Consider the following 18,378-nt stretch of genomic DNA (forward strand, 5'->3'; position numbering starts at 1 on the left):
CCCCTCATTTCAAAGTTTCATTGAGGTTTGGCTTGTGTTATGCCCCATCACACCTTCCAATCACAAAGACAAAAACAACCTCCCTCGATAGACTTGTCTTTTTATTTTTTCATTTGCAACGTCATTTTCATTTCCACCGGAAGTAATGCAACTGAACGGAGTCTTGAGGAGAGTGGGATGAAAATGAAGTATTTTTTTGTCAACCTTCTATTGACCGTTCATGGTGTTGCTTCAAGAGTAGAACTTTAATTTTATACTAGGGGTGCAACTCGGGTTGTTTGCTGGGGAATTTGGGTTGAGCTTTTACCATAAAATTGATTCAAGTTCATTTTTTTTAGCAAATGCTCGACTCAACTTGACCCTAGTTACGCCCCTATTTTATACATTGTTGGGTGATGTGGTGAGGGAAATGGTCTACTTTTTTTTGCCTATGTAGGGATAATGTCCTAGTCAAAGTGGGTAGTTTTTTTACATTGGATACTAGCATATCTCTCTCTCTCTCTCTCTCTCTCTCTCTCTCTCTCTCTCTCTCTCTCTCTCTCTCTCTCTCTCTCTCTCTCTCTCAGCCATAGCGAACCAAATCTGACTACAATTTGTGATTCTGGTCGCAACCAGATCTTGTCATTGTGCTCGACCTTCTTCCAAGAACATCACCACCTTATCTCTCCTAGCTAAAGACATTGTGATTGTAGGCCGGGCTCATCCAACACTAGCTAAACCCCACCTGTGCCACAGCAATGTGATTATGTGAATAGATCCGTTGGTTGGACCAGGCAAATAGTCCAACCAAAGCCCTCAATAGCACCTTACTCGGATGATCTAGGTCTTTGGTTCAACAAGCTTCTTTCATAGGTTCCATAGACAAAATCTAATTTTTTGGTTTTCATAGGCAAAAACAATGAAGAAAGACTTGATGGCTATAAACATGACAGATAACATGACCTTGGATACGAGAGTGGAAGAAAATGATCCATGTAGACGAACCCAACTAGTGTCAGGATTAGACTTAGTCAATTTGAGCCGGGTTGATTCTGTCACCTTCTTCATGAAAAATTTCTAAAGGATTCATCAGCCGACCCCAAGTAGTTCGGGACAAAGGTTTAGTTGAGTTGAGTAGATGGTTCTTTATCTCGAGCATGAGAAACCTGTTTGGCATGGGACACGCCGCTTAAGTCAACCCCATGATGCTCTACATGTTCATCTTTCAGGATTACAGATATGTGTCCCCATGCGGCACCCTAGAGTTTATCATCATTTGTGAATCCCGATGGTACATATTTGTTCTGTTCTTGCGCGTGAGAGAGAGGCGAATATAAACTGTGGAAAAGACTTTACGGGATTTCATTTGGAAGATAGGGATGAAAGTGTAACTGATCGATAACTTGGTCAATTCCACAGCTTTTTTACGTTTCTTGAATCGACCTCACTTCCTTGTCTTTTGCGCACGTGTCACAGCATAAGAGTTCATCTTTATCTTCCAAACGAAATCCTATTTTCCTAACAGCCATTACAAGAGGTTTTATAGAGTAGGGATGTAATTTTATAAAAGAGTGTAGTTCATGTGTTTTACAAGGACCACCATGTAAGAACCCCCAAAAATTGTCTCCTATAATGTGATACTTAAAATGGGACAAGCATCCATATAATAATGCCATTTAAAGATTATGATATGTTAAAAAAGAATTTATAGCATATTCTATATCCTATTAAAGTCTTAATTATCATTTCAACGAAATGTGGTTTCTTCCACAACCGGCTTTCGGCTTGTTTGTTGTATTATTCTACATTTGAGTTGACCATGCCATTTTCTATTATGAATCTCAGCTGTTCACAATTTGCGAACAGAAGATTTGAGTGCAAGTAAAGGTTAGACCACCTCTTTATATTTCCCAAGGGCATGTGTTGCTATAATGAATTTTGTTTCCTGTAATATTAGCTTTACCCAATGGTGAGGAACAGTGGAAGAAGGATAGACACGAGAGGGACTGACCGATTGATTGAGGAGAGGATAAGAAGAGCCTAAAAAATAAGGAAATAAAATTATTCACCCCAAATTTGATTGATTTTCGGGTAAACTACTTAAAACCTCCTAAATCAAAACATGATTAGCTTTTAAAGTTTTTCCTCTACTTGGTTTACCCTTTATTTTATTTTAGAGGAAGTCTAAACTGAAGGGAGCCTCTGCAGAAAAGAGGTGAAAGGGCTCTCCTATTGGCTACACATCACCGTCATGCATTAACAACGGCTGAAAAGTCAAACATGATGGTGATGTGCAGCCAATGAGGGAGCTCTTTCACCTCTTTTTTAGCAAGGGCTCCCTTCAGTTTAGACTTCCTCTTTATTTTATTACCCTTGGTTAAAAGATAATGTAAAAATCCCTACAGTCTCTCTCTCATCTCCCAGTACCATCCCCTACATTTCTCTTCTATTTATTTTTTGGTAACTCTCTCCCCTCTCAATTAAATACACCATCATATCATTCTTGGCCCACATGCTATGCAGATACGGGTGTAAAATAATGGGCCCCACATGAAGATGAGGCTGGTGGGACACCATTTTTCCTCATGTTTTAATCAGTGGGTCCAATATTCTACACCTTATTTTCATGTGGGGGCCACAATTTTTAACCCTCATGTTTTGATATAGCAGGGCCCACCACATATAACCAAGCCCATGAATTTGGTGGGACCAACCATTTTGTACCTCTCGGTGGGCTCACGCGCAGACACTATGTAAAATCTCTGGTCAGAACCCTGACACAAGTGTGTCTTCGTACGGTTTCTCGTTTGTTCTTCTCTTTACTCTTCTTCAACGACCTATCTACGAAGCCAAGGTTTTTCCTCTTTCCTTGTCCATTTTTTTCCCCTTTTCCGTACTTTCTGTAGATTCTCTTTGAATTTCGTCTATATCCTCTCTAAGCTTGTTCCAATTTCTAATTTCTTTTTTCTCTGCTGAGATGATATGATTTTTGATCTGTATGAGAGCTCTTATTTTCCATCTCTGCTTCTTTTTTTAATCTTATATGCAAATCTTTCTGAATTTGATATGATTATTTACAAATGATGGCTATAAGAGTTTTGGATATGATATAGTTCATGGGTTTTTTAATCTTATATTTTCACTAATGATGTTTTTATTCATTAGTGAAAATATGTACTGTCAAACAACCAATTACTCCAAAAGCTTAAGCAACTGGATATGGCGTTATTTAATCTTTTATACTTTAACACACCCCTTCACATATGGCCGTTGGCCTAGCGCATGTTGCCCCTCTTTTGGGTTGGCCATTAAATGTGGATTTTTAATATCAAGGAGTTTTGAACCCAAAGCCTTTGCTTTGATACCATGTAAAAGAACCAATTACTCCAAAAGCTTAAGCCATTGGATATGGAGTTATTTAATCTTTTATACTTTAACATATACCTCCAATGATGTTGGAAAAAATAGGTAGGATATAACGGATCAGGGTACTGTTGTGAACAAAGAAATCAAATGATAGAAGAGAAAGAGAACTAGGCAAGGCAAGCCGAAATTTTCTCTTATAGACTTTATTTCCCCACTTATGCAGGTGGCTACAAGGAAATAAGTCCTGAGGATACAATGCCTACGCCAAGAACAATGGGCTGCACCCCTAGTTCAAGGCAACCAGTATGTCCGTACTTAGTGAAAAAACAGAAGAAGAGTGTAAAAGAACAGTAAAACACAAGAGTGGAAATATCAAATCTTAAAATCGGAAATTGCTATGGGTGAAGTGTCTAAAACCTGGGTCATTAAGCATCTTTTATAGAACTCTAAATGCAACCCCCCAAGTGTCCCTTGAGACACTCCTTGGGCGGTTGGTGCAACGTCATCGACCGTTGGGTTATGACCGTTGTCACCCCTTTGTTTTAAACGAGTTATGACCGTTGAGAACCAACGGTAAAACCCATTGCAAAAAACCGTAAAGTTTAAGTTTAATTTGAAGATACACGACCACAACGGTCATCTCGTCTCCTTCCTTAATCTTTTGATTGATTTATTTATTTATTTATTTCTTATATATATATATATATAATATAAACTATTCCCTAGGCTAGCCTTATAGGCTTAGCCATGAGGCCTCTTATGTGAGGACTTGTGTGAAGGGAAGAGAGGTAATGGCCCATATTTATAACCCTCATTCTCTCTCAAAACTTTCACCAAGTCGATGTGGGACTAAAAAGTCCCAAGTGCTTCCTTTTTTTTTTACTTTTCTCCACTCTTTGGTCTTTTATAATTTTTTATTATTTGGTTTTAGCAATAGTCAAAGTTATTTTTTCTTCACTCTAAAAAGTACTCCTTTTAATTATTTTAAAAATATACCAACAATCCCCCACTATTTTTTTAAAAAGAAAATAAAAATAAATAAAAAAATTCCAAGTCAATATATCAAGTAGAACTGAACTTGCCACTGCAACTAAGAAGAGAACATCTTCTCAGTTGAAGTTTTGTAGGACAGTTACGATATTCAATATACTGTGGCCACTGGTTCACGCGGCGGTCGCGCTTTCTATTTACGTAGGTCATGCGCTTACCTCGTTTCGCAAGTGCTCTAGGAATATAACAGATTAGTCCATAGGAAGCGACCCTGACTTCCTCACTTGAATAGGCAGACTTATCAAGGGTGCTTTCGCAACAACTTATTCACCCCCACTAGATCTATAAGCCTGTTAAGAACTTTAAAAATTCAGCCTCACCGAACGTTGCGAAAGTAATCAGTGCATTTACCTCAGGAATGGGACTTTTAATAAGAGTCATCTCTAATACTGTTATAGAGTTTAATGCGCCGGAAATATAGCCTCTTGCTAAATTTCTCAAGAGACACCACTTAGTTGAAATCCTTTGAATTCCTAATGTGAAGAGTGATCGCATACCATTCTGTATTTGAAAAAACTTTCACCATTAGAGAGTAGGCTCTCACTCAGATGTCCCACTTACTGGTAATAACCCCATTCCCCTCGATGTTTGACATATTCGATTTCTATGTAATACTTTAGTAAGAGGGTCTGCGAGCATTTGATTTGTTGGAAGATATTCCAACAACACCTTTCCTTTCTTTACTAATTTTCGAATATGATGATGTCTCATTGAGATATGTCTTGATTCGCTTGTAAAGCGTTTATTAGTCGCAAAATATATTGCTGACTTATTATCACAATATAATGTAAATGGTTGTATTGATTTTTCAAGGAATGGTATATTCCTTAACAATCGTCTCAGCCATATAACATCTTTACCTACTTGAGACATAGAAATGTACTCTGATTCCATGGAAGACATAGCAATACACTTTTGTTTCTTTGATGACCAAGAAACAACTCCATCACCCAAAGTAAACAACCATCCACTAGTAGATTTATAATCCTTACCAGATATCCAATTTGCATCACTATAACATTCAAGAATAGAAGGAGTACCACAATACTGTAATCCATAATTTATTGTACCCTTCAGATATCTTAATACTCTAAATATTTCATTCCAATGCTCAGAGTTAGGATTACTAGTAAATCTACTTAAATTACTTACAGCATATGCTATATCGGGTCTAGCACATGTCATTGCATACATTAGACTTCCAATAACTTTAGCATATTCAGGTTGATTAACAGGTTTACCATTAATCTTCTCTAACTTTTTATTAAAGTCAAAAGGTATTCCATTTGGTTCACAATCAAAACAATTAAATTTTCTTAACACTTTCTCTATGTAATGAGATTGTGTTAAAATAATTTTTCTACTTTCTCTCATTACCTTAATTCCCAAGATCACATTTATAGGACCCAAGTCCTTAATCTCAAATTCTTGGCAAATGTACTGTTTGGTTTCATTTATTAATTCAATATTTGAAGCAAAGATTAATAAATCATCAACATAAAGAGTTATAACAATAAATGAAATACCAATACCTTTAGTAAACATGCAACTTTCTACTTTATTACTCTTAAAACCAAACTTCTTAATTTCTTGTTTGAATTTCTTATTCCATTGTCTAGGTGCTTGTTTTAGACCGTATAATGATTTGTTCAATTTACAAACCTTATTCTCTTGTCCAATTTCAACATAACCCTCATGTTGATCAATATATATATATATATATTTCTTATATATATATATATTAAGAAGTTTGGTTTTAAAAGTAATAAAGTAGAAAGTTGCATGTTTACTAAAGGTATTGGTAGTTCATGTATTGTTATAACTCTTTATGTTGATGATTTATTAATCTTTGCTTCAAATATTGAATTAATAAATGAAACCAAACAGTGCATTTCCCAAGTATTTGAGATTAAGGACTTGGGTCCTACAAATGTGATCTTGGGAATTAAGGTAATGAGAGAAAGTAGAAAAATTATTTTAACACAATCTCATTACATAGAGAAAGTGTTAAGAAAATTTAATTGTTTTGATTGTGAACCAAGTGGTATACCTTTTGACTTTAATAAAAAGTTAGAGAAGAATAATGGTAAACCTGTTAATCAACCTGAATATGCTAAAGTTATTGGAAGTCTAATGTATGCAATGACATCTACTAGACCCGATATAGCATATGCTATAAGTAATTTAAGTAGATTTACTAGTAATCCTAACTCTGAGCATTAGAATGTTAAGATATCTGAAGGGTACAATAAATTATGGATTACAGTATTATGGTACTCCTTCTATTCTTGAATGTTATAGTGATGCAAATTGGATATCTGGTAAGGATTATAAATCTACTAGTGGATGGTTGTTTACTTTGGGTGGTGGAGTTGTTTCTTGGTCATCAAAGAAACAAAAGTGTATTGCTATGTCTTCCATGGAATCAGAGTACATTTCTATGTCTCAGGCAGGTAAAGATGTTATATGGCTGAGACGATTGTTAAGGAATATACCATTCCTTGAAAAATCAATACAACCAGTTACATTATATTGTGATAATAAGTCAGCAATATATTTTGCGACTAATAAACGCTTTACAGGCGAATAAAGACATATCTCAATGAGATATCATCATATTCGAAAATTAGTAAAGAAGGGAAAGGTGTTGGTGGAATATCTTCCAACAAATCAAATGCTCGCAGACCCTCTTACTAAAGCATTACATAGAGATCGAATATGTCAAACATCGAGGGGAATGGGGTTATTACCAGTAAGTGGGACATCTGAGTGAGAGCCTACTCTCTAATGGTGAAAGTTTTTTCAAATACAGAATGGTATGCGATCACTCTTCACATTAGGAATTCAAAGGATTTCAACTAAGTGGTGTCTCTTGAGAAATTTAGCAAGAGGCTATATTTCCGGCGCATTAAACTCTATAACAGTATTAGAGATGACTCTTATTAAAAGTCCCATTCCTGAGGTAAATGCACTGATTACTTTCGCAACGTTCGGTGAGGCTGAATTTTTAAAGTTCTTAACAGGCTTATAGATCTAGTGGGGGTGAATAAGTTGTTGCGAAAGCACCCTTGATAAGTTTGCCTATTCAAGTGAGGAAGTCAGGGTCGCTTCCTATGGACTAATCTGGTATAGTCCTAGAGCACTTGCGAAACGAGGTAAGCGCATGACCTAAGTAAATAGAAAGTGCGACCGCCGCGTGAACCAGTGCCCACAGTATATTGAATATCGTAACTGTCCTACAAAACTCCAACTGAGAAGATGTTCTCTTTTTAGTTGCAGTGGCAAGTTCTGTTCTACTTGATATATTGACTTGGAATTTTTTTTTATTATTTTATTTTATTTTAAAAAAAATAGTGGGGGATTGTTGGTATATTTTTAAAATAATTAAAAGGAGTACTTTTTAGAGTGAAGAAAAAGTAACTTTGACTATTGCTAAAACAAAATAATAAAAAATTATAAAAGACCAAAGAGTATGGAGAAAAGTAAAAAGAAGAAGAAGCACTTGAGACTTTTTAGTCCCACATCGACTTGGTGAAAGTTTTGAGAGAGAATAAGGGTTATAAATATGGCCATTACCTCTCTTCCCTTCACACAAGTCCTCACATAAGAGGCCCCATGGCTAGGCCTATAAGGCTAGCCTAGGGAATAGTTTATATTATATATATATATATATAATATATATATATAAGAAAGAAATAAATAAATAAATAAATCAATCAAAAGATTAAGGGAGGAGACGAGATGACCGTTGTGGTCGTGTCTCTTCAAATTAAACTTAAACTTTACGGTTTTTTGCAATGGGTTTTACCGTTGGTTCCCAACGATCAGAATTCGTTTAAAACAAAGGGGTGCCAACGGTCATAACCCAACGGTCGATGACGTTGCACCAACCGCCCAAGGGGTGTCTCAAGGGACACTTGGGGGGTTGCATTTAGTGTCTTTTAGAGTTCTATAAAAGACGCTTAATGACCCAGGTTTTAGACACTTTACCCATAGCAATTTCCGAATTTAAGATTTGATATTTCCACTCTTGTGTTTAACTGTTCTTTTACACTCTTCTTCTGTTTTTTCACTAAGTACTGGCATACTGGTTGCCTTGAACTAGGGGTGCAGCCCATTGTTCTTGGCGTAGGCCTTGTATCCTCGGGACTTATTTCCTTGTAGCCACCTGCATAAGTGGGGAAATAAAGTCTATAAGAGAAAGCTTCGGCTTGCCTTGCCTACTTCTCTTTCTCTTCTATCATTTGATTTCTTTGTTCACAACAGTACCCTGTTCCGTTATATCCTACCTATTTTTTCCAACAATTAACAAAAGATGTTATTAAATTTACTGCCAGCGTTTTTACAGCGCGAGAGTAGTATTAGGATGGGTGACCTCCTGGGAAGTCCTCGTGTTGCACCCCTCTAATTTTTATTTTCAAAAAAATAAAAATAAAAAAATAAAACAATATATATATATATATATATATATATATATATATATATATATATATATATATATATATATATATATATATATATATATATATAATGGTTGAAAGAACACACTAAATCTAACATTGTGTGCTCAATAAGTCAGGCTAGAGATGGCTCAGATTTAGTTTCATATTCTTTTTCCTTGTTTTTTATTCAGCTGTCAGTTTTACAGCCTCTTTTCTTAAGGGGTTTGGCGTATAGCTCAATGGTTGAGACTTTGTTTCTCAACCTTGAGGTCGCAGGTTCGATCCCAGCTTACCTACAAAAAAAAAGAAAAGAAAAAACTTTTATTAACTGGGCTTCATATTTTGGGAGGCAGGTTCTATCTTTGTCAGGTGTGGAACTATTTAATTGACGTTTTCTCCTTGCAGCGTTCTTTATTTATTTTATTTTTTTGTAAGTGATGAACCTAATGAAGAAGTTATTTTCTAATTATCTCGCTACTCTATTCCTTATCTTGTTTTGGTCATTAACTTTTTTGTATGAACCTCTTTCTTGTTTGTGACTTGAAAGGTTTCTGTAATTGGCTTCCATCTTCACCTGCCCGACTAAAAAATGCCGCGGAAATTAGGCAATTCATCATCTGTTCCCGAACCATCTAATGTTGAAGAGAAACACCATTCTAATGAACGTCAAGAGGGGGCAAAGAGGTCAGCTTTTTTGTGGCTGTCCTTGCTTCTTGTCCTCCTCAATTGCTCTTGGGCTGTTCATCATTTTCAGTTTGAGAGTCTGCCTATGCCTCTCAAAGCAGACCAGGTTGGTAAACGGGGTTTCTCAGAGGAATCAGCAATGGAGCATGTCAAGGCCTTGACAAAATTAGGTCCTCATCCTGTTGGTTCAGATGATCTTGATCTTGCATTGCAGGTTCGAATTTTTGGTCCATAGCATAATTATTTATTCCTTCCCTTGTTTATGATGATTTCTTCCATCTCTATTTTTTGTTTTTTAATTTTTAATTTGTTGTTTTAATGACTTAAATTCCCTGGTTAAGAAACCATTATCTTTCATGTTCTGGTTCACATTAAAGCAGAAGTTCAATATTCTCTTGGTAGTTAAAAAGGTGGTAGAGTACTTATTGTGTAGTGAACTACAATTCTCTAGAAAGTAGTATGTACATAATATTTATTTGTTCATTTAAACAAGTTATCATTTACTCTTCAATGAATGACGTATCAGTATAATATTTATGCTTTATGTTGATGGATACCGCCATTAGAGTTGAACTGAAGGTTCTTCTTGCCTTCTAGGAATATAATTAAGAGAAAATCTTATACATTTCCCGTAGACTAAAGGGAACAAGCCCCAAAGATGATAGATTGACAGAAATACGCTAAAGTGCATTCTGTCTCAACTTCAATCAACCTATCCATTCTGCTGTATGCCCCTGAGAGATCTTAAAAACCTCGGTTTTCGGAAGAACATCCATAATACTTGGATGCCTAGGGGGCACTGAATGCCCAGGGAGCACCTGAAACTACATTGAATAATATCTTTCGACAATGGCATAAAGCTATTTCATATTTGAGCTTGTCTCAACACTTTCGCACTGCTAAAAGAAGATTAGAAGAGGAAAGATTGAAGAGCCCTAAGAAACCCCATGGCTAACCTCAGGAAATGTTTGAGGAAGGAGGAGTTCAAGTTAGGGCTCATGCTTTGTCTCCTCTCCATTATATCATCAATGTATGCCGAATTTTATAAATTGCCCAGTATACACAAAACTGAAGGGTATAAGCCTAAACTGTCTTAAGTAACTTATATATATACTCATTACCACATGCATATAAGTAATGTATGATATAATAGACTCCACGAACCACACCCCGGGGAGAGTCCGTGTACTTTTCCATGCTCCTCCCTTGTTGTTGCTAATTATGGTATTGACTGAAGAGAGCTTGATCATAATCTTCTGGTAAAAACCTTCCTCAAAACTTCCTTTTCATCAATTTAAATCGTTAAATTTGGGGCAGTCTTTGTTCCTTTATTGAATCTTGTAACCGTTGCCACCAAATTGATGAGGCGTTCTTAAACCTGGCTGACAAACTTTATTTTTTATCTTTCATCACTTCACATGAAATAAGTTTTCCCTCATTGTCGAATTTTGGAAAGTTTTAGAGTGAAGATTTTCATTAAAATGGGCTATCTTGAGTTTAACTCCTCGGTGTCCACCTTCTTAAAAGAATCAATCATCCAAACCTCTACGTTGTGCCAGACTGCCAGGGTCATCTCTGCTAGCATGTTGGTGAAGTCAAAACTATTCTTCTTCATTGAAGGCTTCATTTTTTACTTCGGCATATTGAGTTTGGTTTCCCAACCCTCTCTGTGCTGATCTCCTCCAATTTGGATCTCATTGCCAGCTCACACTAGAAACAATAATAGGATTGAACTCGCTCCTATGCCAATTTGGCGCAGCAAATTTGATGAGAACAATCCAAACACATGATTATAGTTCAATTTCCAAGAAAATACAGAATACGAAGAGCAAACAACAATTCGATGGAGAGGATAGAGAGAAATAAGTGTGTTTAAAGGAGAATTGTTTCAAGGACAACCTGAAGGAAACATAAATCCTCAGAAAAATGTTTAAAGGAGAACCAGAAGAAAACATAAATCGTCACAAACATACAAGGACAACCAGAAGAAAACATAAATCTTCACAAAAACAAGCTAATGTCAATTACCAAAAGCCATCCTCTTGCGACCCTATATTAGGGTTCCATTTTCCAATTCATAAACCCCTGATTAGGAATCTATATGCTTTAGGTACTTTCTGTCTCTAATTATAACCCAAAATTGCTTCCTTATTTTATTTCTTCACTGCAGAATTAAATTTAGAAACTTTTTAAATCTAACAAATTATTGTATATAATATTTGTATTCTTGATATCTTAATATAATTCTCTGAATATTTTGGTTTCTTGGGTTTTGGTAGGTCATTGTATCTTGACACCATGTCCATGACTGATTGCGACACCTATCTATGTCTAAGTTACAAAAAATCAAACATTGAGGTTTGGTATTATATGGTCCATCTCATCGTCTTTTTTTAGCATAAAGGTTCGGAATAACTATCATCATTATCTGGGAAAATTCATTCAGTACTTTTTTTTGAATGGTGCAAATAATTCAGTGGTAGGATGCAGCTTATGGTCTCCTTGATCTAAAAATTTGCACCTGCTGGTATGGATTTTGGTGTTAGTTGTGGCTTGTGAGTGCTTGTTGTTAACTACTACTTATTTCATGCTAGGTGGAAACAACTATGTAAAGAATGTTTTTCTGATTGGTACTGTATAGCAGAATGTTGACAAACCTATGCTATTTTGTGTTCTCATCAATTCATTCCTACAGCCAGCTGTGCATTATCTATGATGTTAGTTTCTCTTTTAACATGTTTTCACTGCAGTATGTTTTGGCAGCATCACAAAAGATTAAGAATATGGCTCACTGGGAGGTTGATGTTCAAGTGGATTTTTTCCATGCAAAATCTGGCGCAAATCATCTTGTCAGTGGTCTTTTTAAAGGGAAAACACTTGTATATTCCGATCTGAAACATGTTATCTTGAGAATCTTGCCGAAATATCGATCTGAAGCAGAAGAAAATGCAATTCTGGTTTCTTCTCATATTGATACCGTTTTCTCAACGTAAGATCCTTAATCTTTTTCTCCTCTGGAGCAAATTTTACTTCTAGAACTTGTTATTGGCATAAAAGTGTTACAAAAGGAAGAAAAAAGAAAGAGAAAGAAAACAATACTAAAGGATAAAGTGCCTTTCAAGATCTGAATACACTGTCCCAATGTTTATAATAGAATGATCATTTCCTTCGGCAATGGTTTATGTTTTAGGCTCTTTATTAGAGAAGAAAAATATGTCTAGTTAGTTTTCAATTGGTGTTGCGTTTATTTATATATTTTTTGGAGCAAAGTTATGTCAGTTGGACTATTTATGTTCATATCTTTGTCTTTCCTTATCAATCTTCCCATTCAAGTCAAGCATGACAAGTAAACACTGCCAATGCAGCATTATATTTCCTAGAATCAGTAATGATATGGCAGATTTTTAGCCAGGAGGGGGTTGAGAGGGTTGTTTTTATGATTGGCATGTATTTCCTTCTTGCGTGTAGTTGTTTGTGTATAATTTCTTCCTTATTTGTGTTCTTTTGATATTTTCTTTTCCTTGTTGAGACAATCTTGTCCCCTCTCTTTTCTAAGAAAGCTAGGCATGAGGTTGATAAGAATGCCAGGGTAAAACTGTGCTGCATTGTATGAATAATATAGGCTGTGGTATTAGATCGATTCCTTATAGATTTCAGTTTCCTGCTCCAGATTGTCACTCCCATGGGTGTCATTTAACAGTAGTAGCCACTAGAATGTAACGGTACTTTTTCATGATGTGTGATTAAATTGGTAAAACTATTTAGGATTCATGATATGTGATTAAGTTAGCAAAACTAGTTAAGAGAACTCAAAAGATCTTCCACAAATTTCTTGTAGTGATTTATGTAACTGTTGTAAAAAGTAAATCTTTTTGTAGATATTCATTAAGATCCCTATTACAAAACTGTAATTTTTTTTAAGCTAGAAGAACCCAACTAGAGCCAGGATTAGAGCCGGATAGATTCCTTTCACCTTCTTCATGAAATTTTTCTAAAGGATTCATTTAGCCGACCCCATCTAGTTTGGGACAAAGGCTTTGTTGAGTTGAGTTGAGTATTCATCGCTGTTCATCATGTCTTTCGGTTATTATTATAGTAAATTAGCTGGTGAATTGGATGGAGGGGCGATGGCCAATGAAGGCTATTGGACCAACATTGTCTTATGGAGAAAGGAGAGGGGGAAAGGAGAATGAGAATAAGAAGAAGAAGAGAGAATTTGAGGTGCTTAGCTTGAGGGGAGGGGAGACGCAGCCCGGAACTGTTTAGCCGCTGATCGTAGGACCTCTAAGGAGGAGGGTTGAGATAACGACGTGGAGAGGCGAAAGAGGAATGGGAAGGGTGGCACGAATGACCTTTTCTTTTCGTTTTTTCTCTAACTTATGGGTTAGGGTTGGAAAGAGGGATGAAATATGTTTGGGGAATAAGGGTCTTCGATAATGAGTGGTGGGCCATGGGCAGTTGGGTAGGTGGGTAATTAGTAGTGGGCCTTGGGCTATTGGTAGGTGGGTAATGGACAGTGTCTCACGGGCCATTGGTAGGTGGATAGATGTGTAGGTGATGTGAACACCCCCACATCTAGGCCCCAAAATAATTTAATGTAGAATGGTTTCACAGCTAAAATAAAATAAAAAAATGAATAAAGAAAGTAAAGCAAGTAAACTAAAGACTAAATCACATCATAAAAGCTGTATAAAGATCATGTCCTGTATTCAATGATCTCCTTATTGGTCGATGGCGTGCATGGTTTGATCAACGAACCAAGGTTTTAAGTTTTGGTTTTGGTTTCGGTCAGCACAGAAATGTCAGTTTCAGTGGAAATGTCGATAGAAATCTAGTAAAATGACGGAAACGTATGGAAAATGGAAATACATGCAAATGATGAAATTTTGAAATGAAACTTTGGGAAATGCTAGAATAAGCACAAATGCATACTTAGAAACCATCACATAAGCACGAAAGCCATCCATAATTGCTTAATCACATCGAACACCTAATGACATCCATTGTCGCACTTGTCTGGAACAATAAAGTCAATAAAGACGTACAATGTAATGAAGTATAAGAAACTACAATGACCAGTCTCCCCTTCCAAGGACCCCAACTCTATGTTAATAAAACATAGAATTACAAGGTATTATTGGTCTCATGCCGACCTGACATCCCATTAATAAAACATAATATACGATTTCTTTGTTGTGCAGTTCAATGATGTTGCCTACCAAATATCATTCTCTACATTAATGAAATGAAATGCAAATCATAATATCTTTCCATTTTTCTGTCATTCCGACCTTTTTGGTCGATTTTTGAGAATTTCAGTAAAAAATAATGACATGGAAAGATTTCATTGAGATTTTGTTTTGGCGGGGATGGAAATGCAAACATTTCGGTCCTTTCAGGGAAATTTTAGGGAAATTTAAAACCATGCTCTGAACAAAGTGTATTTTCGTTCCCAGTTGAAGAAGCTGAAAGAAAAGGAAGGAAAATTGAGAGAGTGTGTTTGGTGAGGTTAGTGTTTCTATTAGAGAAAGAATGCTATATATCTACCACACCACTCACAACGACTCCTTGGACATAGGCCTCACTAATCACGTGTTAACCCATTGATTGTGTCATAACTTATAATGGCAAAACAAATAAATCATAAACATTAGCAAGCAAAGAAATTTTTTTTTTTTATAAATGAGATTAGGGTTAGGAAGAGAGGAAGAAGAAGAGGAGTAGAGAAATGGAGAGTCTCCACTAAGGGAGCTCCTCATGTATACGATATATATAGGCCCCAAATAGGGCATCCAATGTACAATGACTACAATACCCCTTGTTAAAGTATAAAAGATAAATAACGCCTTTCTCCAACAGCTTAAGCTTTTAGAGAAGTTGGTAAGTTAACATGGTATCAAAGCCAAAGGTCTCGAGTTCAAACCTCCCGAATAACAAAAATCCACATGCGATGGTTGGCCCAAAGTGGGACCACATGTGCCACGTGTTTGCCAAGTGGGCCACACGTGCGGGGGAGTGTTAAAGTATAAAAGATAAATAACGCCTTTCTCCAACAGCTTAAGCCTTAGAGAAGTTGGTAAGTTAACACCCCTAATCTACAAGTAATGACTAAACTACCCTAAATAAACATGTATATAGTATGGAACTCCAACTTTCTACAAAGAAGACTACAACAAACAACTAAAAGTACAACAAAAGGACCATACAATAAAAAGTACAAGAAGCTCATACACATCCAGCTTGGTATAACACTCCTCAACTTGGTGTGGTAAATACATAATGAAAACATAACAAAAAGACATTAATAGCCAAGAGTACAACAGCAAGATCGACATCCACCAAAAAGAGCAGCTCCCCTGAAGCAGCACAACGACGAGAGTGATCAAACATGGCTTTCCTTTGAATGAGAGCACGATGAACAAATTCGCATGTCAACGAGAAATGGAGGCACCATGACAGGAACCAGCAACGGTGCAGCGAGCAAAATAGGCACACCAAAGGCGCACACAACGAACATTGGCGAAGTAACACAACGCCAAGAGAAGATAACCATCAGTGGGGAAACCATCAGAGACAAGGTCGACAGGTAAACCGTCGCCTGGAGAGAAGAGAAAAATGAGAAGATAACCAACCAGCAATGGGGAAAACATCGTCTGGTAACAAGGTCGACGGCATGAACATCCTCACCTAAAGAGAGTTCTTCGGGGAAAGAAAACGGTCGCCTGTAAAAGAGCCGAACAACGATGGGGATACCATCGCCCGAAAAAGAGAGGTCGACGGGAAACGAAGCTGTTGCCTGTAAAAGAGCCTACCAACGATGGGGACACCATCTCCTGGAAAAGAAGGTCGACGAGAAACGAAGTCGTCGCCTGTAAAAGAGCCGACCAATGATGGGGACATCATGGCCCGGAAAAGAGAGGTCAATGGGGAAAACGAAACCGTCGCCTATAAGAGAGCCGACCAACGATGGAGAAACCATCGCCCTGAAAAGATAAAGCATAAAGCCGGAAACTAATGCGTAAAACTATGCCAAGATAAGACATGAAAGAAAAGAGACATGACGAGGGAGACGAAGAACATAATCACCACAATACCCCCCCTCGGGCAAGACTACATGAGCTCGGAGATGACAAGACAAGAAAGGTCCACAAGAATACAAGAAGACAACACTACAACACTCCTCCTTAAGAAAGGACAACAAAGAGGACAGCACTCCCTCAAGAAGACAATACTAAGACAACACTAAGAAAAAAGGACAACATGATAACACTCCCCCTCAAGTTGAAGGTCGAATACCATAAGGTAACAACAACGAAAAAGAGAGAAATATCATAAGGAGGAGTAAACCCAAAGGCCATAAGAGATAAGAGACAATGTAAAGAAAGAGATACAAGAACCATGGCATCTGGTACGAGTGTAATCGCACGCAATACAAGAGGAATCACATAGAGAGGAGGAGTAATCGCATGAAAAAGGTTAATTGCATCATGCTATTAAGAGAGGAAAGATTGGAGGTGTTAATCGCAAGGTGGCGAGGAGTGTTTAATCGAATCTTGTGATTACAAGGTTTGAGTAATCGCAACTTGCAATTAAGAATGAAAGATACAGAAAGGAAAAAAGCTAGGGTTACGGCAGATAGACATCAAAGAGCTATGGAGAAAATAGGGTTTCTGGTTATCGCACGGAGAGAGAAAGCTAGAGTTGCGGCAACGAAAAACTGAGAGAAAGACACAGTGAAGAAAGATTTGAGGGATACAAGGGTTACAGAGGAACTAAACAAAAAAGGAGAGAGATAACAACAAGAAAAAGAATGGCGTGGAGAGAAAGTCTGCGAGAGAGATAGGGAGTAAATGGCTTGAGGTAGAGGAACTTTTCTTCTCCTTTTTCCTTTCCTAGGATCTTTGCTCTGATACCATGTTAGAAATGAGATTAAGGTTAGTAAGAGATGAAGAAGAAGAGGAGTAGAGATATGGAGAGTCTCTACTAAGGGAGCTCCTCATGTATACGATGTATGTATAGGCCCCAAATAGGGCATCCAATGTACAATGACTACAATACCCATAATCTACAAGTAATGACTAAATTATCCTAAATACACGTCATTCAACAAATTTCACTATCGGCTAAACCTGGAAAAATGTTAAATTTTAAACAAACGCTCGCACATGCTCGCTTGCGCACACTCATGCCATGCCACTACCATGGCCCGGATCGGCTCGACGCCCTGCGTGTTATAAAGTCCCCTCTCCCCACCACAACACACACACAAAAAAAAGGAAGTTTTGCTCTTCCGTTGTGATCCCAGTCCTTAGAGAAACCACTTCTCTTTATAGGCCTCAGACTTGTCTAGTTCCCCACCAATGTGGGACTAAACATATGCACCAAAGAAAGAGGAGAAGAGAGAGAGAGAGAGAGAGAGAGAGAGAGAGAGATTTGAATTTCCAGGTACAATTTGAAATATACTTTTTTTAATGCATTAAAAAGTCAACACCAACGAAAAACTTGGTTGAAGGGAAAATATTCTCATTTGCTTTAATATTCACTTTCAAATATGTAAGCATTTCTTTATGAAAGTGAGTATGAGAACTAAATAATCATTTTCACTCTTGACACACATAAAATCTTTCTCCACAATTAAATTTGGGATACAAACCATCTCTATTTTGTAACCTAGTTCACAGTTTGATAATTGTCACAGCCCCTGGAGGGTAGAAGATGGAACTCTAAATTATTATTGCGTTATGGTTAGATATCATTTTTTTAAAGTTCTGTGTCATTTTTCATTTTTTTAATGGAGGTTGAATATGTAAAATTCTTCAATTTATTTTGAGTCTGTGGATCTGAGATGTTTACAGCT

General features: G+C 36.9%; 1 protein-coding gene across 2 annotated transcripts in view; it reads left to right on the forward strand.

Moving 5' to 3' along the window:
• The first annotated feature begins 2,680 nt into the window (after nt 1–2,680).
• The window catches only part of LOC143890059 (uncharacterized), a 49,810-nt gene continuing 34,112 nt past the window's right edge, over nt 2,681–18,378 (forward strand). The window contains exons 1-3 of one of the 2 annotated variants that reach the window (XM_077394600.1): nt 2,681–2,833; nt 9,385–9,735; nt 12,272–12,510. In XM_077394600.1, the coding sequence (XP_077250715.1) occupies nt 9,427–9,735; nt 12,272–12,510 (548 nt within the window). In that variant the 5' untranslated portion in view covers nt 2,681–2,833; nt 9,385–9,426. Of the gene's footprint in view, nt 2,834–9,184; nt 9,207–9,384; nt 9,736–12,271; nt 12,511–18,378 lie in introns of those variants that run through there. The other variant, XM_077394601.1, reaches the window with a different exon arrangement.

This window comes from Tasmannia lanceolata, unplaced genomic scaffold, assembly GCF_043159265.1.
Source record: "Tasmannia lanceolata isolate RefF3 unplaced genomic scaffold, GAP_Taslan_0.1 ptg000013l, whole genome shotgun sequence".
NCBI lineage: Eukaryota > Viridiplantae > Streptophyta > Magnoliopsida > Canellales > Winteraceae > Tasmannia > Tasmannia lanceolata.